General features: G+C 39.1%; 1 protein-coding gene across 6 annotated transcripts in view; it reads left to right on the top strand.

Annotated features, from left to right (window-relative positions):
* Nucleotides 1–23,275, top strand: part of ndrg4 (NDRG family member 4) — a 48,731-nt gene that overhangs the window by 15,209 nt on the left and 10,247 nt on the right. For 2 of the 6 annotated variants that reach the window (XM_062421656.1, XM_062421655.1), the window contains exons 1-2: nt 18,638–18,658; nt 20,794–20,899. In XM_062421656.1, the coding sequence (XP_062277640.1) occupies nt 18,638–18,658; nt 20,794–20,899 (127 nt within the window). Of the gene's footprint in view, nt 1–7,365; nt 7,461–8,353; nt 8,365–9,709; nt 9,869–13,063; nt 13,103–18,637; nt 18,659–20,793; nt 20,925–23,275 lie in introns of those variants that run through there. The other 4 variants (XM_062421652.1, XM_062421651.1, XM_062421653.1 and 1 more) reach the window with 4 other exon arrangements.

Genomic DNA, 23,275 nt, shown 5'->3' with positions numbered 1-23,275 from the left:
GCACTTGAGAACCATGACTATAGCAAACTCTATAGCAATCCAACCAAAGTTTCCAATATAGCCGCTTAGGGACCAAAGAATTTTGTCAAGGGGAAATTTTGACTTGATGGTGGTGCTGAAAAAAAAAAGTCCCAGAAGCACTAAAAAGATTCTGAATCATCCTCTGAGTACTGTGAACACTTTTCACCAAATTTCATGACAACCTGAACAGTAATTGGGGAGACTTCTTGCCACAGATCAAAGTGTTTAGCAGACCAAGTGAGCAACAGATCAACTAAAATTAAAAGCCATCAAATTCACACCTTCATACACTTACAGGAGACACACAATCACTTGTGAGTTCTGAACTGCATGTATTATCAACATTCTTTTTAATTAAAGGAACAAAAAGAAGGCCATCATAGATGTGAATTTGCACACAAGTCAAAGCATTGAATCTGAGAAGGACAACACTGGTATCTTTCCACCGGCAGCAGTAGCGTCATGAGGCCAAATATAGCCGGTGTAATGCAATGGTAATTGATTTCACAACCAGCTGTCTTACATAAGCACGTCAGACTGAGTAGATATGGTGAGAAAGAGAGGAACGAGCCGGGTTAAGAGAGATGGGAGGATGAGATGAAACAGAAAGCGGAATGAGAGCGACAGAATGGAAGTGACAGAGGAGGTTAGAGAGTCATATGCTGGAGTGGGAAGAAAGGGATGAAACGCTACAAGACAGAAAAGGAGAGTGCTTTGAAATAAGAAAAATAAGAAACAACTGTCAAACAGTGGTGATGAATTTGAAAAACACAGACAAAAAAAGAAATAAGAGATGAGTAGAGCCTGAATTGTCACCTGGCTGTTCAGTCCTCAGTGGTGGAATGTAAATAAGTACATCACTCAAGTAGAACAGTACTTGAGTTCAGCTTCATGCCACTTCACTCTTTTACTCTAACATTAAGAAATATTTTACTGATACACTACATTTATAAACATAATAAAAACTAAAATGTAAACTAACTTTATTTGACATCTGTTACTAGTTACAAATCATGATTCTTACATACAGACATATGCTCAGTTCATAAAGCACATGTATTGTTATAGATTAAACTATCCAGTAAATAAAATTGTTAAAATTACTACCTCAAACAATTACACTAGTAAATGCTATTTACAAATTAATGCATCAGTAATGATAGTCTGATCTGTTATATAATTGAAAAAAGTATGTTTTAATTACTGTATAATTACCTGAAATTAAGAATCGTTTACGTTAACTTAGCGCCCCCGTGATTCTACAGTAGCCCAGAACAGACAAACCAAACACTGGCTCCAGTGAGTTTCACAGCCACTGTCTCCTATACCCTTGGGAGGGGAGGGGTATTTATTAGGTTGTAATCTACACCCTCACCACTAGATGCCACTAAATCTTACACACTGGTCCTTTAAAACTTGCTTATTACACTTATGTAGTTTAGCCTAAGTAATATTTTAGGCATGTTCACTGACTGTTACTATAGTCATATATATTCATTATTGTTGTTGTTTGTTGTTTAATTAGGGAGAATTATGCTACTGTTTGGTGTGTAGTGTTGTATAGATGTATTTCAGTTTGTTTGTACTGTGTAGAGCCAGTGTTTTGTGCTGATAGTTAATAAACAAAAAAAGCCTTTGGGGGAGAAAACATTTTCAAAGCAATGCAAATGTACATAAAATTCTGTCTGATGTACACAGATGGTTCCAGAGGCAAAATTATAAAACGCTGGAAGCAGTTACATAAGAGAGCCAAAGACGAAAAAAACAAAAACAAAACAAAACAGGGATTATTGGGGGTTTATGGGATACATATTTGCTCTTACCAGTAGTACTATTATTACTATTATTAGTAGTGCTGTTATTCATCTAGGTCATTTTTGGTGTGAGTTGCTGAGTTTTGGCAATATCGGCTATATAGATATCTGCCTTCCCTTGAAAACAATGGAACTGGATGGTATTCACCTTGTGGTGCTTAAAACACCAAAAAAAATACATTTGAAAAACTCCCAACAGCAATGTCTCTGTCCAAAAATCATGACCTAGTTACTCAAGATAATCCACAGACCTTATTGTGAGCAGATCATTGAAGAACTATTTTCTTTCTACAGAGTTTGAGTCTGAGTTTATGCAAACCTCCTTCCGCATAGTGAGACAGTTGGTGGGTGTAGTGAACTATCCCTTTATATAAGGATAAGGATGTAATCCTTGAGATCCTTTCTCTATTGTTTTTGCATCAGTGATGCTCTGTGCTCATTTCTGTGCTATTTCGACAGTGTGGGCGGTACTGTAATATTCATTTTCTTTGGATTATCTGTGGATGAAGTTTGCATGTGTTTATTTGTCTGTTCAGGTATGGTGACTGTGATGTGATTAGTTGTTTTGTATGGATGTTAAAAAAAGAAAAAAATGTCTTTCTTGCAAGACTAAATGTTTTTTGGTCCACCAAACTGGTTCGCAAGGATTCCAGACATGATGTTCAGTACAGCAAATGTAAAACCAATCATCACCACAGAGTAATGTCATTCAGAAATACAGAACAGGAAAATGTATGACGGATTTAAACATGTCAGTGAATTATTATTTTTGGAGAGGAGTGAAGTGGATATAAAGGTGATGACAGAGAAAAACAGCAGACAGACAGCTGTAAAGTGACGAGCAAGAGCAAGAGAGGTGGTGTTGTTTGGTCTCGGCTGTCATATTAATACTCCTCATGGTTCCATTCCAGTGGCCTTAGAAAGGTCACACTCACCCATTTATTAAACTTGTCACGATGGGAGGGAGAGAGGGGGAGGGAAGGTGAAAAAGAAAGAAAAACTAAACATTACATCTTTTCTGAAGGTTTGACTGCCTTTTTTTAGCGTTCATAAATCACCTGTAGACTGTAATATTCTGCTTTCCAAAACAGTTTCAAATTACTTTTAATATAACAATGATATTTTATGGTATGACAGGGCTGTGGTCAAAATATGTTAGGCACAAAAACCACTTGGTTAGGGTTAGGAAAATATCATGGTTTGGGTTAAAATTATCACTTTTTAAGTGGTTTATACTTTGTTAAAGTTATGCAACCTTCATCGTTGTGGCAACAGTAAACACCACGATGTTACAGATTTATAAAAATATTCCGTGTCGTGGTTGGAAATGTAACACTCATGGTTAGAAGTGGGAAGTGAACAGTAGTGTCCCATGGCATGTCCATTCTTTTTGCAAGCTATCCAGCCAACCAACTACATCTTATCAAGTCACTTTATCTTGACATCATCTAAACTGCATCACTTTCCTACGACACTAGATGGCATAAACATAACTATAGGTTAGAGTTAAGTTAAGGTTGGGGTTAGAAAAAAGTAGTATATGGTGTACCAGGGGCACCAAGTAGTGTACTGTTTACCAGGGGCACAAAGCAGTGTTAGGGTTCATTTTTTCCAGCCTGAATTTTAGACCTACACTGTTTTTCTTGTGAGGGTTAGGGTTAGGCTTCATAGGAATACATACTAAAAACTAAAAAAACAACACCTGAGTTTGGATAAACCAGAATGATCCTATAAAGCATGGATCAGGGCGAGTGGGCTAATGATTAATCTCAGGATTCTTTTTTGATTAATTGATTAATCTTTTAGTAATAAAATGCCAAACAAAATTGTAAAAGACGCCCATTACAAATGACATGTTTTGTTCTGTCCTGAACATATTTAATTTACAATGATATAAAACAGGGAAAAGCAGCAAGTCCTCACATTGTAGAAGCTGGAACTAGCAAGATCTATTGCATTTCTGCCTGATAAAGTTATCAAAACTGTTGCTTGTCTAATAGATTAATTCACCAATCCTTGCAGCACTAAAATAAGATGATGTTGTTAAATCCAAAATCCATATTATATTAAAAATGTATCATACAGCAGCTGATTTAATAACTTTGGATGTTTTATTAGCATGTGGATTCTTGAACAAGTTGCTCAGGGTGATTTGAGTGCATTGTCTATTTTAGAGCTGTTAGCACCGTTATGAAATGCAGCTGATTTGGACAAACTGTGTCCAGCTATATCTCTTCTCAGAAAGTCACCTTGTGCCTTGTTGCCAGTCGCACCAATTAGTCATATATTATATCTTTGACAGTGGGGATTTACTGTAAGAAATCAGTGCTGGAACGATGCGCTGTATAATTTCTTAAGGCGGATTTTCCTTTGTAAGTATTGGCTTTGACACTCCAGGGTCACACACAAATGCACACACTTCATCAGCTGCAGGGAGTGACTGTAAGTGGCATCTGGGCTTTGTCTCTTAAAGGGTGTTGGATAAAAACACAGATTGCGCTGAACAACTGCCAGGGAGAGAGAAGAGAGAAAGTAGAAGAGGACAAATTAGGTTGGAGGGAGAAAATGGAAAAACAAGGCAGAAAAGAGGAGGCAGAGAGCTGGATTGGTGTTGATAACCACAGTGAAGGTGTTGCAAGCCCTTTAGGGTTAGAAAGACAAATCAATATTTTTAAAAAATCATCCATGGAGGGCGATTTGGTTGTGTTTGTCAGGGTTTGGAATAGCGTTTGCTGCCACCCTGATAAAGTGGAAGTGAATGGAATGTTGTTTGTGTTGCTAACAGCAATGTCCAGTGTCCCTGATCCAGACAGACCACAGACCTCACTGTCAACAGTCACCATTGGGAACTCTTTTATCAGTTACCAATAGTTCCAGTAAAGAAGTTTGAATTCTGTGTATTTTATTGGGTAACCTGGACAATAATAAAACAAGAAAAAGAAAAATGAAAGAGAGAAAGAACCAACAAACTAGTATTCCATGTATTTAATTGAGTAACCCGAGGCTCTGCAAAATACTTTCACCAACTCGGGGCGAACACCAGGCTGGAGTGATAAAGTTGTGCTGTCTTTGAAGAGGGCTCAATTTGTAATCATTCAATTTCAATAATTCATTCCTGCTGAAATGTATTAATGTCACCTCAATTATTGTTCACATTGCATTGTTTGATTATTTCAGTTGAAAAGTTGCCATGCTAATTGATGTTGCAATCAAGTTTTGTTCAGGCTACCTCAGGACTTGCCACCAAATTCTACTATGTGCCTTGACCTCCCACTTTGAAGTACCAAAGTTGTGCTTAAAATTATCGACACATCATACAATAACATAATTATCAACATCATCATGTCTATTATGGACTTGTTGTATGATACATGGACATGACCTTGATCATTTTTTTGACCTCACTATTGCTACACTAAGCTAAGAGGCTATTCATGTCACATTGGCTAAGCAAGTAGTGTCCTCCATTCCTCACTGTTTACGTCCTGAGTGGAGACTGCAGAAGTGAGCAGCATCGCTTATATGGAATTAAAGGTAAATAACTTTTTCCCGACCCATAATGGCAGTCTGTGTTTTTACAGAAGTGTAGCACCCACTCTCCAATCCTAGCCCCTGCACTGCTTGCATTAGTATGCTATTATATTATAAGATAAGATAAGATAAGATAAGATAAGCCTTTATTAGTCCCACAATGGGGAAATTTGCATTATATCAGTGGTATAAAATGATCTTCAAATAACAATAATATCGTTTATCGCAATTATTTCTGAGACAATATATCATCCAACAAAAGTAATTATCGTGACAGACGTATGGAGCTCCAATCTGAAATCTCACCTATGGCACCAACACAGTCAGGGTCGGGCCTAACTGAGCTATAGTATTACATTTTCAGCCAACTCACAGACACAGAGCTAATGTTAATTAGCTGGCTGCTTTGAGCTAATAAAGTCTAACAAACAGCTGTCATCTCCTGCTGGCAAAATCAATGGTTGTTGGCTAGAAGTGAGAAGCCTGCTTTTGTATGAAATCAAGGACCCATTGATTCAAAAATTACTTTCGAGCAGTAAACATTTCACTGAGATTATCATTGTAAACTCTGTATAGAAAGCTTGACAGACAACATAAAGGCAACAGGAACATGAAGCACTGAGGCCAGCACTACCTCAGGGAGGTGATGAAGTGTCAATAGAAGCTAAATTAGCTGGTTAATGTGTGTGTGTGTGTGTGTGTGTGTGTGTGTGTGTGTGCGTGTGTGCGTGCATGCGTGCGTGTCTGTGTGTGTATTGATGTTTATGTGGTGCGCTTCAGTGTTCCTGTGTTGGTGGACACTCAGTGGCTTTATTGTACTGACCCCACTCTTTGTGTGTGTTATGTTTGTTTGTTGTGTTTGTTTGTATCTCTGTGTATGATTGTACATGTATGTGTGTGTGTGTGTGTGTGTGTGCATGTGTGCATGTGTGTGTGTCTGTGTCCCCAAACACAAAAGGCCAGTTTAATTAGACCTTCATACAGCCTCAGTGTCCTTGTTATCTTTTGGGACACTAGACTGTGAACTTCCAAGCTCCACTTTTACAGAGTGATCTCGGTCAGTAAGCATCTATGTCCAATTTGGAGCGTGTCTTTGTTATCTCGCAAACTAGAACATCACTTAACTCCGTTTTTGGAAATACTTTGAACTTTGGGGGTGGGGGTGAAGGTCCCAACTTTCTATTACTTTTCTGCATTTTGGATTTCACCTCTTAGGGATTAGTACAGCAGTAAATTGGTCATATGATGTCATTTTGTTGCAACTTGCAACTAAACAATGCCATTTCAAATGCTCAAAAATCTTTTTTATTTAACATGTGTTTTAGGCATCACCTAAAACGCATGTTGGTGAGAAACACTGACTGTAAACAGAAAGTGTTTGCTTACAAGTAAACTCCACAGAGCACCATAAAGTTTAGGGTTTACTTCCAGTTTGAATCTGAAGCAACACCGGTTCAATGCCTTTAGTCTTCAGTGAGTTTTCACTCATTTCTGGTTCTATTGTAGCTGTGTGTGTGTGTGTGTGTGTGTGTGTGTGTGTGTGTGTGTGTGTGTGTGTGTGTGTGTGTGTGTGTGTGTGTGTGTGTGTTTTTTTTAACAAGTACATCTTCCAATAAATCAGGATAGGTGTGCAGTGAAACTAATTCCCATCTTGATTCCATCTCCTCCGTTTCCAATCCGTTCCTCATCTGCCAGCTCTTTAGATTATTCCAGTTCAGAAGTTCAATCAGCTCACTGATTCCTTCCATCATTTCACAATGTGGATTTGTGAAATGACTCCATGAAGGATGTCACCGTTTCATTCCATTTAATAGAAACTGAGCCTCCATCCTCACGCAACCCACCAGGAGCGATGCAAATGCAGATGAATTATGTATTATGTATTTTTTTTAAGGTCAAACACAGACATCCCGCATGATGAAACGATAGTGTAACCTTAGATGTGTGTGTCTGTGTGTGTTTGTGTGTGTGTTTGTGCACGTTGCCATGGTGATTGCAGGTTGCTGTCCAGGATGGCGGGGATGAAGGAGCAGCAGTTCACCGAGGAGAAGCCCCTGTTGCCGGAGCAGAGAGGGCTGGACTCAGACATGGTCAGTCAGTCGGCTTTATTCGCTGCGTGTGTGTCCTGTCAAGGTGTCTACACGCTGATCAGTGTGTGCGCCACTCTGATGAACCACTCTGAAACTCTCGCCGTATTAAGAAAGAGATGTTCGCACTCATTAGCTCTGATGGCTTATAATTAGACAATGTGCTTGTTTACCAGCAGAGGAGGCAATTAATGAACTCCATCCAACCGTGACGCTTTGATAACAACACTATGAAAAGATGAAAGCTCATTTAAGCTGAGAGAGAGTGGTGGAGGACAAAGAGAGAGAGGCAAAAAACAGGCATAGATGAAGCAGTGGGTGGTTACATAAAGGCCACTTATTCCAGTCCACTTGTTTATTACCTCAGCAACAGGTTGGGGTTGAATCAGGGGCTCTCGAACATTTAAGAGCCATTCAAAGATGGAGGCGGCGGAGATGCCTGATCGTCTTGATGGAAAAGCGACTTTAAGGGGCGAGACTTATGCCTGCAAAAAGACCAGTTTTCTAGTTAAATCTGTCAAACAGCCATTTCTAAGTGAAGCGAGTCGGCTATTATTCGTGAAAGCCGTGCGAAGGAAGTGTAAAAAAGTAGATAAAGAGTGCTTGAGCTAATAAAGCAGAACGGTCGAGCTCAAAGAGAAATGAATGGCAGCCCATTATGAGAAGCAAATGTTGTTTTTATCGTTCAGGAAAGCAAACAGGCGAAGAAATCATTACTGGCCAGAATAGCATCAAAACAACATATTGAGCTAAGGATAAACAAGCGTAGAGTATTCTCCTACTCCTGACAAGCCTCTTTGCTGGAGGAATGTGTGTGAAGTGGTGAATGAAGCCACTGACTAAAAACATTCGCCGTGACTCATTTGGCCGGTGTCAGAAATGAAGCAGGAGATACAGTAGGTCGGGGTTGTGTGACTCAGAAGCTTATTAGAAGTAGCCTAAAATGTTGTGCATCAATGAGAATGACTAATCCAGCTATTGATCCGCTCATCCAAGCCAGATAGTCGTTCGGTCGGCTTATTACGTACCGCTGCTCGTAAATAATCGAGGCCATCGACTTGCTTCATCGATCCGGTTACATGTTTGCTTGACTCGTCAGGTCGCTGGTTTTATTGTTATCAGTGCAGCTCAGACTCGCTTGCAGTTTTTTTAAATCTCCGGCCTCTCTCTTTCTGTCTTCCTCCAGCTCGTTTTGGGTCTGTTGCCGTGGTGTTGTGCAATACTGCGTTAGTGACCTTTAAGTTCAGTTACTGAGTAATTACCTCTTGGCACAAAACAGTGGTAAAACAATGGTCTGACTCACTGCAAGCCATATCGGGCTAACTCTGCATTCACTGCATAGACCTTACAGAGATGTTTTACAACTCAGAGAGATTCATGTTTTTGTTTGTGGAAACTTTTTTGAAGCTGTCAAGAAGTCAGGAAAAAAGTTTTCAGACTGATTGGTGCTTTTGGACTCTGCAGTATCCAAACAGGAACATCATAATCATTTTATTGGGGAATTTTATTTGCAATAGATAAATAATTCTTGACCCTGCTTCAGATTTTTTCTCTCAAATATGTGAATATGAAGACGATTTAAATCAAGTGTGATATATACTGTATTATCAGACTTTACTGTATTCAAAGAAAAGGGGCCGCAGCTACCACCAAGAATACTGAGGTCATGTCCTCTGTATATTGCCAAGGTCGATATTAGTTTCAGTGGCTTTAAAACTCAATATATTTCAATTTGACTAATTTATAAAGCAGTTTGCCATCTTGGAAAAAGCTTTCCTGTGTTTATTTGCATTCTTGCACAGTTAGATATACACAGAGTCTCATATACGGACTCATGGCCTCAGTTTTTCTAGGATCTTGGTTGCGGCCCTGAAAGTATATCATAGCAGCTACAGCATTTTCTGCCTGGAGGCTTAATTCCTATGTGACATGAATGCAGTGTATTTCAGGTGTAGAGCTGCAGCTGGCGGCTTGATCCTGGTGGTTTTCCTCCACCTCTCCACCCACAACCTGTTCCTCTCTTCCAATTAAAGGAAAGTGCCAGGTTGACCTTTGTGGTAACGATTGATTGAAATCAAGCCAAGAGAGGACATAGGTGCCTTCTTGTGACATTTAAAGGCTTAGAAAGGAGCTTTTCAGGGTCCTCCATAAACACTGCATCAGAAAATGAATGATGTGTATGTTTATTGTATGCTGCTGTTGTCTCTGCTCCTGGTCTTTACCCAGTAACCACCTTGTGCTTGTTTCACAACACAGCAGGAAAAAGGAGAGGAGGCATCAGGGGGGCCGGCCTGCACCGCCAGCCCCGCGCCTCTTAACAACCCCCCTCCCCCCAGTCGCCCCACTCACCGCTGGCATGTCATCGCACGGCACTGGCTCCGCCAGACCCGCCGTCGGACCAGCGGGGTCCTCCCGGTAACTACCAGAACAACCAGAAACACCAGAGACATCAGAGCACTGGAGCGCTCATCTAACCTAATGACAAGACAACTTTTTTTTTTTTTTTAAAAGAACTAAATCATGGAACAAAAATTAATAGGAAATATATTAGGCAGTTTATAAATTTACATGAACAATGTAGTTATTGTGCAGAATGTGTGTTGAGTTGTATCTACCATTGAAAACACTCATTATCTACAGCTGTAAAATAGTGTAGTAGAAAAACATATTACTGTTCCATTGTGAGTTTTAGTGGTGTAAGAGGTAGAGAAGAAGAAGTAATAATTTACTCAGGTAAAAAAAACTCCAATAATTTAATTGATAAATAACTCAAGGTGTTGTTAAAGTGAAAATGCAGAAATATTATCAGTATAATGTAGTTAAAGTATCAGTGTACCACACCATTATGCAGCAGAATAATACCTGTGATACATTATCATAACAAAGTCTATCAAAATAATTCAAATCTAATCTGATCATTACTGAAACATTAAAGTGTAAGCAACATTTTAATGTTGTGGGAGATAATTGTGTGACTACAGTAGCTGGGTACACTTATCTATGACTTTCATATTTTATAAAATGATATGTTTTGTATGCAAATATTTGATCTTCAAAATAATGCATAAATGTAGCACAGAATGGAAATTCTAAATTAAAATACAAGTAACTTAAATTGATACTTAAGTACAGTGAAGTCTTTGACCACTGCTGACTTGCTTACAGTATATCCAGTGATGAAACACCACTTTATTATTTTAGTTGGCTGATCCCTCACATGTTCTGTTGTATGAATAGCAGCTGTTGTACCTAACAGTCTGTGAAAAACCATAATAGTTTGATGACCTACAACCTGTCTAATGTCCCATAACACTTACCATATACAGTCATATAATAAAAACTGGTCGGTGGCAACTAATATAAGTAGAATTCGAGTTAAATACAGCAACACCAAACATAAAGGGTCATCCACTATACATCTGTTATCACCTCTGCTGAACTTAATATAACAGTATTATAGCCTTTGATGCACTGGTTTCTAGACAACTTGTTCCCTTCTGAGTCTGGACATCTCCACTCATGGCGTCTCTTAAAATCAGACTTCATCAAGTGAGTCCTCTGCTCCTCCTGGACCTGATGAATAAAATTTACCGCTTCAGTAATTCTGCTTTTCAGCAGAGATCCTGTTTTTTTTTTGAAAAGCCCCAAATCTAGGCCAAAATCTACATTAAAAAAAACAACCTCCAGACACTCCAAGATCAGAGAGGGAAGAAACAAACACCTTACATTACATCACAGCAGTGCTGCAGCCAGATTCAACACAACTTAACATCAGCTTATGCAGCTAAAGGAGGATCACACAGTGGAGAATGATTTCTTCCTCACATCCTCTAAACGCAGCAAACTTCAGTCAAATAAAACACATTTAAGTTCGACAATCTCCCCCTTCTCACTAAGCTGAGCTTCTGGACACCCCTCTGAGCACTGTACGGCTGGATGGGGAGTGATAAGAAAGAGAAGAGTGCCACCTGCTGGTCCGACCACCGTACTGTCACCGCTAACTGTTTCCCTTCGACAACCAAGAGCCATTTGCATGAAATCCACAGGAGGTGCCTTTCAGTTGCACATCTCAGTTGAGAGGAGACATCAATTTATTGGATTTCTTCCCCCCTCACATCTCCTGCTGTTCTGGTGATGATACAGCAGCATATTGGAAAACTTAACAGCTCATTTGGTGTTATTTATAAATGTCATATTCCTCTATAGGGCAGCTTCAGGTCCTGATTTAGTGATGTCTTTCTCTCTCTAGGTGTGTCCCTGATCTAACTTTGTTCCCTTCAATCTTCTTTACTGCTAATAACACACAAAAAGTCTTTCTTTTCTCTTTCCCTCCCACCTGCATTAATCCATCACTATTCCTTTTTACTTTGTATTTATATATCCATCTTTAATCCTGTCATATTTTCTTTCAGAAATCTCTTCAGAAATCTCCCGCGTGAACTCACAAACTAAGACCTTTACGTGTGCATGCGTAACCGGTGTCTAACCTTGTGTGCATGTCTCGGTCCAGATGTGTCAGATGTTCCTGCTCCGCTTTGAGCTTTACGGAGACAGCAGAGCAGGAATAAGCTCTTAAATGACATGTGCTGAAGTAACACAGGTTAGAATGTGCTTGTGTTGGAAAAGAACAAAACCAGTAATAAAAATAAATGAAACACATGTTGCTGTTAAGCTTTTGTTACTTTCCAGCACACTGGTACACATTAAAATAAGCTGTTTTATTTCAATACATCTCTTCTTAAAGGAAAAGTCAGCAACAGATTCCCCTTTAAAAAAACACCTGAAAAGTGAGCATCTCCACTGCAGGATACAATGTTCTTCAATACATGAAAAATGTATCCAAAATGCTATTTTGTTTGATGTTTAATTCAATTCAGAGTGTTTAAAAACTGTAACACTTGAGCTGATGCTAGCACAGCTGTCATGTCTACTGATGCCAGCTTGTCATACATCAATGTCACTGAAAATGTCAGTCTATTTTGGCAGTCAGGGAGTCAGATTTGCTCGCAGAGATTCTGACTTGCCTCACCACACTCACTGTGGTCAGATGACAATTTTTTTAATGCTCCAATCATATGACCCGGCTCATCCTTGTTCACAGATGTGGGGTGTTTTAGGGGAGAATCTGGTTGCTAGGCTCTTTCTCTCTCTCTCATCCTGTATTAAAACACCATCTTTCCTCACTTTTTACTGCTGATTTCTTCCCCAGTTTCCCACATGCACTTCAGTAAATAATCTTCACTGTTTTTTTAGAATGTGATACACTGGAGCACACAGTATGTATACATAAACTCCAATTTTGCTGCTAAATTCTGAGATTCTGAACAGCAATGATTGTTAAATATAATATACACATCCTGAATTGAAACTAACCCTCCAAGACAGTGCAGTTCTACTAAGGTGGCTCTGGGAAACTGGGTTTTTCCTGTCTGTGGTTTGGACCTACAGTGCACAGCTTGTGCAGCTCTTCTGTGAGACTATAGCGGCCCTCATCTCCAACAGTGGATTCACCCTTTAATACGTGAGAAATATGTGTGAATGTCTCACTTTATCCACTTCCAATTTTAACTTTTTTTCTTCCCCTTTTTCTGCCTCTTTCTCTCTCTGCAGGAGAGCTGTGAGCAGCTGATGCCAGCAGGGGATTGGAAGGTATGATTTGAGTGTGTGTGTGTGTGTGTGTGTGTGTGTGTGTGTGTGTGTGTTGCTGTTTTCATGTTGAGATTGAGCCTCCTTCTTTCCTCTCTCCTCTCTGTTACCTTCTCTCTTCTTATCACTGTGCCTTGTGTTCTTATAGTCCCTTATCTTTCTTTCTTTGTCATCTTTTCTCGCTTGTTCACTTGGGTAAACAGTAATGCCTGAGTCAATAGAGAAAAGACAGAAAAGGATGGTGGAGCATAGATATGTGTCATTTCACAAGGCTAAAAATATAACAGGGATTATACAGTAATGCTTAAGTAAAGATTATTCAGCACAAGTTATTAATGTAGACATACGGTCCAGCGTTTAAATCCACTACCTAGGTCTTCTAATTAAAAGTTATTGAATTATCGTGCAATAATATAATTATCACATCATCATGTCTATAAATCGACTTATCATATGATACATGGAAAAAACCTTGATCATTTCTTTTACCTCAGTATTGCCACACTTCACATACATAAACAAATCAGCGTCATGCTTCATAAAGCAGAACTCTCATTTCATTAAATCATAGGTTATAAAAATCGTATGGACATGTTTCGGAATGTCAAACAGTAACATTACATATCGTACTTTAATCTATATCACTTGTCACTTGTTGTTGCTGTTAAAGTTAAATATCAGCCAAAATGAAAAGTCATACAAAGTCATATGTTATGATTTAGGAGGAGTATCTGTGAAAGTCATCTGGGAACTCAGGTGTGTTAAATTGAGCAATATGTTAATGGAGTTTGGAAAGCAGTAAGGCCAGAGTTTGTATTTTCAGAGCATGGACACTTTACAAGATGTTACATTAATTAAAATTAAGTGCTAAAAACTGTTGTACCATGAGAGTGCATTCATTCAATCTTTTATCACTTTTAAACTTAGCTAATCAGAGCACCTGTATCTCTGTCATTATAAAACTTGCAGAAAGGATTACGCCATCAGTTTGAGAAGTCCTCTAGGTTGTTATTTTTCTTTGAGAAAGTGAAGTTCACACATATAACAGCTCGGCTGCTTTACTTTAATCAAACATGTGCTGAGTGTCAGACGATGCAACATTTCTCATGAAACACCTCTCTTTCACACTTCAACCTGACACTTCAGGGTTTCAAAAAACTGAGAGCAGCATTACATCTGCCTGCTGGCTGCCTCTATCTCACTTCTAGAATAATAATAATTAATACCTTTTTTTTTAGAGACCTTTTCATTTGTGTTCATCTGTAAAAGTTGCAGATAATGAAAAACTATTATTCTCTATTTTGAAGAAGAAGAAGAAATGTAATGCAAGAACTGAATATTTCAAGGCTCTTATTTAATGAGGCAACATTTAGTCTCTGTTTTCTGTTCAAAGAGCTCTCTGGTGTCCTCATCATGCAGTTATTTATAAAACCTTGACAGACAAATGATCTTATTCTGCAGAAGATCACTCACTCTGCGTGGAAGCACACGGCTCAGGGGAGCTCGCATTTTTATTAAACAACTACAGCAGAATGTGTCATCAGGAAGAGCTGAGAGGGATTTAAAGTCAACATCTTTTCAATTCAGATCATGAATAGACTCCGTAAATAGTGTGCCAGGTTAACTGTAAATCTGCCAGTGCTCTTCACATTCAGGCAAATTTATGTTTATTTGTGATTCATTCAACTAAAACTTCGTAACATGATGAAACAGATGTTTTCAGCTGTTTTTTAAATTAATAAAGAGAATCAAAAGACTGTAAGTGTGCAGCCTACAAAACAGCCTCACCACGGGTCCTGAGGCGGGTGCATGGAGCAGAGAGCAAATTTTGCCTGTTTGACCTAAGAGAGTGAGCTGATGTGTAGGGGGAGTATAAGGTCTGCCACATACAGTATGCAGGAGCCTGACTGTGTAATGCTTTCACATGAGAGTGGTATCAATGTACTCATCTAACTCTCAGTAAGAAGCTTTATAGATAATGTCATGGGGTGATTATTAGTCATAAAACATGCTTTGGTGGACTACTTTCATAAGTGGTGATGGGGCAGAACTAATAATCAAGTACAGGCATAAAATTGACTGAACAATAGTTTTACAGTTTGGAAAAGATAGACAGACTTCTACACACAAAAAATGACAATCTAATGTCAAGCTGAAGTATTCGTAAGTATCAATAGGAGCAATTTAAGAGTCTATAATGATGCAGTCATAGACACAGGTACTGTAGATGCAAACACCTGCTTTTTAAACAAGTCTATGTCTATATAAGAAATAGAAATTAAACAAGTCAAGAAGCTGGTTTAAAACGATGAGCACAAAATATCACATTTACAAAATTAATGGAGAAACCAGTGATGTGTGTTTGCATGCATGTGTGTGTGTCATTGGGAGAGGGGTGCTAATGCATTATGGCACTGCATATATAGTAGTTATCAGGAGAGGAAATGTGGCATAACTACCTAAATAGATGATAAAACAGAAGAAAACCCAGCTAATGTTTGGATGTGACAGTGCAGTACTGTGATTAAATCTTTAAAAAAACAGCACCATTTTATCAAATCGGAGCTTGAATATCCTTCTGATAATAATCAGTTCAAAGCCGCTTCTGTGTACCATGATATCATATTTGTTAAAATTCCCTCCTAGCCATCAATGTCTGTCAAACGCTTGCTGGCAGATTTTGTATATTTAAAGTAGACAGTGTCAAGCTGAGTCAGCAGGGAGAGAGTTAATCTCTGTGGAGGAAAGGGGGACAAAGTCAGAGAGGGAGGAAGGGAAAGCAAAGAGTGGTGTTTCAAGTTGAGTCAGCACACCGCGTGTTCTGTCAACAGGAAAAAGGGGTGATAGATGGAGAAAGAAAAGAGGGGAGAGAAAAAAGGGGGGAGAGATATGGGGCTGAAGAGACAGGAAAAAGAGTGCGGGCTGCTGCATGACACCAGAGAGCAAAGCAGAGAGGATGGAAGGACCAGTGTGTGTGTGTGTAGGTGTGTGTGTGTGTAAGTGAGAGTGTGCGTGTGCGTGTGCTGTAGTCAGCATCATAGTGACAGTGACACCATCAGAGTCATGTGAATATGCACGTATGCTTCTCACCCTTCACCAAAACCTCAATATAATATTTTATTTCAACAGTGCAGCTTTAAAAAAAAATCTTTTTCTGTCTCAAATTTCAACCATTGCTGGTGAAGGATTGAGTATGTGTAATACTACTACTACTACTACTACTAATAATAATAATAATAATTCCATTTTTTGTTGTATAACAGCAAGATACAAGCACACAGTTAAAAGATCATATGCAAAAATTAACAAATTAATTATCCAAAAAGATCAAACAGGTGAATTCATTAAAATAAACAAAAATAAAAAGGCAGGTCTGTAAAAATGTGTCTTAAGACAGGATTTAAAAGCAGAAACAGCGTCAGCAAATCAAATACTAAATGGAAGACTGTTCCAGAGCTGAGGGGCTGGCTATGTAAAGCGTCAACCTGTCTGTTAAAGGATACAAAGTCTTTATTAACTGACTGGTAGTCTTTAAAGAATAAGACTCAATTTTCCATATTTTTCTTAATGTCAACAAATCTCATGTTTGGAGCCAAACCAAAAATGAACTCAACTCTATTTACAAATGTGTGTGTATCCATTATTCCTCTATACTGTATTAAACAAAACTCAAAAACACGTCAATGAGCTACATCACTAGACTGAGTGACATGTTACTTCTTTATGAGGAGTTTGGGTATGTAAGATATCACACATTCTTTTCAGAAAATTACAATGGGGCAAAAATACCAGAGGTTGTGATATGTAGCAAATCAAGCTAGTGAAGCTCTGTTAAATGGAACCATGCTCCTGCACATGCTCAGAGACATCTACAGTACACAGAACCACTCTTCAGAGACTGAAAACATGATTACAGTGCAAAGAAACATGTCATCCAATGCAACATTGTGAGTCACTTACATGCTTTTAATAGTTTTTGGACAACAACAGAGGTCTGTGGCAAAGATATATGATGCTTTGGATACACATGCAATAGTAGATCAATTCATTGATGGTTTGGCTTTGCATGAGATTTGATGACAATAAAAAAAGAAGAAGAACATTGCTCGATATATCCTTTAATAAAAGTCTTGTTTTGTTGTCTAAAATCAGCCAGCTCTTCATTGTAAAACCTTTTCTGACTCTACTTTTTTTAGTAAAAAGACCTAAATGCCGACTACCTGCCCAGCAATACAGACAATGTTAGCAGAGAACGTTAGCAACTAGTGAACATAGCGGAGCATTTAGCTGCTAAACAGTCACATACTGTATTGTTTCAGGAGTTAATGGAAACGAAAACAGAGAGTAAAAAGGAGAGTGAATATTGAACTTACATTCATCAGGTGGATCCAAATGTGACTCCAAATGAAATGCTGTTATGTTTCTGCTGGAATAGTTTGCTAATGTTCAAAATGTCAAATGGCACAAAAATGAGTTATTGTAGGTTTTCAAACTCCAGTTTAAAGAATGAAATAGAGAGTGTATGTGTATGTAACAAAAGACATTAACTCAACCAGAATAAAATAAGTTAAACCACTTCCAGAAATAGATAATACAATAATATACAGACACAATTCAAATACAATTCAATAAAAAGGCGACGGTAAAATCATAATGACATCTAAAGAAAATTAATTAATTTAATAAAATTACTGAATTAATTAAAGTATATTGTAAAAAGAGATGTGAAATCTAATACTTAGCCAGCCTGATTTCCCCAGGCAGGTTGTTCAGACCCTTAATATAACTTAATACAGGTCAGCTTGCTCTTGGTTAAGTATGCAAAGCTACATGGAAGTTCACCAAAATTGAAATTATATGAGAAATTTGTGAGCAAATCCACAGATCACATTGATTCCCTTTATTACTTTATCTCACTGTAAAATGTTGCAGCTGGTGTGACCTGGCCATAAAAGAGCAGCTTAAACAAATGTGCTCTTTTGTTGCACAAACATGTCATGCCCAGACTGACTGCAGAGCTCCAGTTCAAGTCCCCTAATATTATAACAGAAGATTTGGTCTCATTAATGCTAATTTATTGAACAACAGCTGTTTTGTTTTGGCCAAAAGGGGCAACAATAACAAGGTTAATGAGGAAAACAGAGAAAACTAGAGCGGTGGTGCTGATGAGAGAGAGAGCGCCTTCAGATTACAGACTGACAATACAAACGACCAATCCTGCGAAGGGGAGGCAGCACTCTGAGCCAATCATCTCTGGCCTGCTCCACTCCCTTTCTCTGGTGCCTATAGAGTGTGAAAGAAAGGGGAGGGATAGGAGGAGGAGGCAGACAGCAGCTCCTAGTTTTAAGAGTGTGTGTGGGAGTATAGCTCAGTAAACACTGCAGCAGCCTGCAGCATCACCCAGCTATCCATCACACAGCGAGTGCTCACCAGGACCTAGTCCTTTAAAACAGGAGAGGCCTGGCTGCTCGTCTGCCTGTCTGCAACCTCCTCTTCCTCCTCTTCTTCTTCGACTGAGAGAACACTTACTGTGAAGCCATGCCTGAGTGCTGGGATGGGGTGAGTGGCAGGGGAGAGTGTGTAATGGAAGGATGCTTGCTTTGAGTGAGTGAGATTTATTCATAAGTGTTTGTGAGTCAAACACACACACACACACACACACACACACACACACACACACACACACACACACACACACACACACACACACACACACACACACACACACACACACACACACACACACACACATTCTAAAACAGAATGTCTTTGTCTTAGGAAATTGTCTGGTGATGGTTTTTGAGCTGCTTATGTCTGCGCATAAATGTTGAATTTAGTGTATTTCTTTGCAAAAATGTGTTTAAATATTATCCTTGAATAATCTTGTATAATGTATTTGTGTAGAAATACTTTTGTGGAATATATATTGTGTATTGAGAAAGAGAAACTGCCGAGTCAGGGCCAAATGATGGGTCATTCTCTGGCTGTGGCACACTGACACACTTAGACACGTTATCACAGATGCTGTGCAATGCACTGATGCGCATTCCTCTGCGGATAAATACATGTGTGTGTGTGTGTGTGTGTGTGTGTGTGTGTAGAGAAAGTGTTAATCCTTCTGCAGTATCATCCATTTTAGCAACCTTGAAGCAGAGCAAGGAAGGGAAGGGAGGAGCAATCAGAGGAAATTTGATGCAGGCAGCTTTTTTGGTCTTTTCTTGCTGAATGTGTTGTGATGCACTTTTGGGCTTTAACTAATTTTTAAAAAATGAAAGAAAATGGATCATTTTGACAGGAGAGCAGAATGTCTTTAATTGGAAAGCTCAAATTCCACTCCCACCTTAAGATATTTCAAATTCCTCCCAGTGTGTTTCCTCCTGCACATCTGAAGGTCATCATGCGTTTGCAATGTCTCCTTGTATTTTTTGCAGAATTCAGTCATTGAAAACAGATGGTGCACAAATCCCCTGGTGCACTAACTGCCTCAAATTAGAATGCTGATGGCAGATAAGACTCATGTTGATGCTGAAATAATAGAGAGATAATCTGTCTGGATTAACTCATAAATGATGGCTGCATGACTGTCTGCTGTGGGGTGGGGGTGGGGTGTGTGTGTGTGTGTGTGGGGGGGTTATATAGAGTTTTAGGAGCTATCCATAGAGTAAATACTCTTTGTCTGTGTACTGCAAGTCAATTGGGAGTGATTTAAATAACTCCATAGTTAACGTGTATTGTGTTACAAATAGCAGGCGGTTGTTGAAAGATGCTGCAGATTGAAAGGGGCAGGTTGACAGAGGATTTGCAGTCAGCTGTTTTTATTATGTCTGAATAGCTAAAGGGGAGAAAAAAACAATCCCAAGGGAGTGGAGGACAATAATGAAGGTGTGTCAGTGTGTATTGGATGTGTGGGTGTGTGTGTCAAGTGGTCTGTATAGATAAAACTGTCAGCATCATCAATAAAGGCTTCACTGCAGCTTAAACGCCTAAACCAGTCATGATAATCCCAAAACGCCACTCTGCTCCAAGTGTTTGTTTTTTTGTGAGCATGTTTGTGTGTGTTTCTCTACATTGCGCAGCTCATGCAAACACACACCTCCATTTTGAGTTTGGCTTGCTCTGACCAATGGATGCAGACAAAATGTGGGTCATAACAAAGAGAGATTTGGATGCACAATAAGTCTACAGACATGTTTTTAGTTGGAGTCAGCTTTTTTTTAAAATGATTAATTTCTTTCTTTTTTTTACTGTTGTCTGTAGATTCATCTCAGCCCATTTAGTATTGAATTATTGCAGACCATGAAATGTTAAGCCAATCAATATCCAATAATTGACTGTTAGGATTGGTCATTGTTCACACTAATGACCAACCTCCTGCCTATCTATGACTGAGCCCCTGCATCTCCCTCATACTGTGAGAGGAAGCGATCCCTGCACAGATTGGCTGTTTATGTTAAAGCAGCATTTGATTGAAGCTCAATAAAAATCAGGTTCAATTATAAATATCTTAAGCGTGCACAGTGTATAAGGTAAATAGTGTTTTGAGGTTACTGAGCTGTAGCAGTGTGTTTTTGCTCCTCCTCACACCTTGCAGCTCTGGGAGGATTCAGGTGCAAATGTTTTTACAAAAAGGTGCAAATATGTGCAAACCACCAGGTGAGTGAGAGTGTTGTTTCTTTTTTGTGTGTGTTTCACAGGAACATGATATTGAAACCCCTTATGGGATGCTGCATGTGGTGATTCGCGGTGCACCAAAAGGAAACAAGCCCGCCATCCTCACCTATCACGATGTTGGACTGAACCGTGAGTATCCACAAATGTGTGTGTCTTTGTGTGTGTGTCTTGACAGATGTTCCAGACTTTCCTGTGAGGTGTAACTTATTTATCGGAGGTGATAATTAGCCTCCATGCCACATTTTTTCTTCCTGAAACATACACATGCTAACACTCATTATCAACTTCAGCAGGAGGTCCTTGTCGCCAGTGTCATGACTTTACAGATAATTGAAAGAAACAAAGCAGAAATTAGTCAAAGTTATTTTTTAAAGTTGCCATCATTCTAATGCTGTATGTGTTTTATGAGGAAGTCACAGGAGCACACTTACTTGCACCTGAAAAGGTTGAGTGATAAAATGGCTTTTATGAAATCATTGCATATTATAAAATGGTCTTGCATGAATTCAATAAGGTTTTTCATTGCAATAAACGCAAAAAATGATGTCAAGCACCATGCTGAAGTCCAGCATTGCGATGTTCATGTCGTTCTACAAAGTCACAACATCCCCCACATGCCATCACTTAATACAGGCTGAGTGGTCAATAATTGAATAAAGGGAGGATAAATGATATCAAGCCATGTGTGTAGGTGCAGGGAAAGAAAAAGACAATGAGAAATAAAGGAAGCGACAAAAATAGAAAAGAGGAGGAGATGGTGAGGCAGATGAAAGGATGAGTGCGAGAGGCATCGATGAAATGTAGGTCAGAAAAACATCCCCATCCTGTGGAGGGAGGCAGGGTGGGACCGGCAGCACTGCGGCGCTGCCTTAATAGGCGGAGGTGGGGTAGGGATGGAGGAAGTTTGGGGGGGTTGCAGGGCAGCTTTATCACGGACCACAGCGCATCTCTTTGCTCAGGTTTGCTGACTGCAGATATCTGGCTTTTGTTGTCTGTCCTGCTGCCTTTTTTCTTTCGGTGCTATCCCCTTTTTATTGTTATTAAACTAATTAGCCATCTCATTTAGAAAAAAACTAAACAAATAGGGACTAAAAATGGAAAAATGGAGGACAATCATATGGCAGTTAGATATAATGCAGAAGACAAGTAAAGAATGGACCAGGATAGACGTGTATTCTGCTTCTGCAGGCTGCAGCAGAACCACAGGGCTATTAGTATTCACAGCCAGCCACTAAATCATTCTACTGCAGGGCAAAATCATGCAGCAAAGAGCAGTAAGGTGAGGAATGAAGGGGAGTCGCGTACATACAAAAAAAAAAACATAAAAGAAAATTAGTCTAGAGTTTATTGCTCCACTTAAAATGAGTCCCAATCACAGATGACACAGCAGTTTGCCAGTCCCACGATTAAAAACAGAGAAGTAGAAAGAACAGAAGAGAACAGGAGGGAGGAAGAACAAAATAGAAAATGAAAAGAAGAGAAAGAGATTAGAAGTGTGGGAATGAAAGAATAGGGCATGCAAACTGATTTAAGAGGTAAAAAAACGAGGTCATGGAACAGGAGATAAGGAAGAAAGTAAAGTAATACTTGGAGGCATCTGTCGCTATTTGGTTCTTATGATTGCAGAACAAGATGAGGATGAGGAAAATAGAATAGAAAAGAATAAGAGGAGAAATGATGAAGAGAGATCAACCTGAGAGATAAGAAAGTACAGAGGGAGAAAGTGGGTCATGGAGTCAGTAGGGGAGCAGACGGCGAGCTGCTGACCGATGATTCACACGTGAACTGGAAATCTTCTCACCTCAATCCTCATGTAGCATCGGTATTCATGTGTGCATAATAAAACGGACTAGCTGGCGCCAGATTTGAGAGGTCACCTTCCTGAAGTCCCCTACTTTTTTTTAACCACAACCCAGTTGTCATGCTAATTGGTCCGTTTAATTAACGCTGTTCAGTCTGAGCCCGAGGAGGAAACAATGTTGCTGCATGGTTTCATCGAGCCTGACACACGCAGGCTGAAAGTAGGCCAAATGCAGTGCCAGTGGAAGGAGGGCAAATGGAGAGCTGATATCTATTATACATGCAGTTATTTCAGATTTCAGTGTTATGCTAGTTTAGGAAATGGAGCTCTAAATTCTGAGAGAAATCTTCTATGAGTCACTCTCAAGAAGAATGCCTTTCAAAACAGACAAGAAAAGAAATCATCTTAATATTTTAACAATGCTTTTAATGCCCCATTATCCCACTTCATATACACATTTTAGTGACAATGCAACAGTTCAATGATAATGATAGTAACATAACACATGCCATTTTATAATTGTTATACACACTGTCTGTTTTAATATGCGCTAGAAGCTTTATTTGATAATGGTTCACTGGCTTATGTGAAGCAGGTAGCTACGTTGGCTAACACTGCTGTATTCTTTATATAAAAATAGCTGCATAGCATTAAATAATAAAAGTTCGAGCAAACTAAATTTTTAATAATCAACCTAACTATAA

Source organism: Scomber scombrus, chromosome 6 (assembly GCF_963691925.1).
Source record: "Scomber scombrus chromosome 6, fScoSco1.1, whole genome shotgun sequence".
In the NCBI taxonomy this organism is placed as follows: Eukaryota; Metazoa; Chordata; class Actinopteri; order Scombriformes; family Scombridae; genus Scomber; species Scomber scombrus.
The sequence above is the reverse complement of the archived record's forward strand: the minus strand, read 5'-3'. Positions and strand labels throughout refer to the sequence as shown.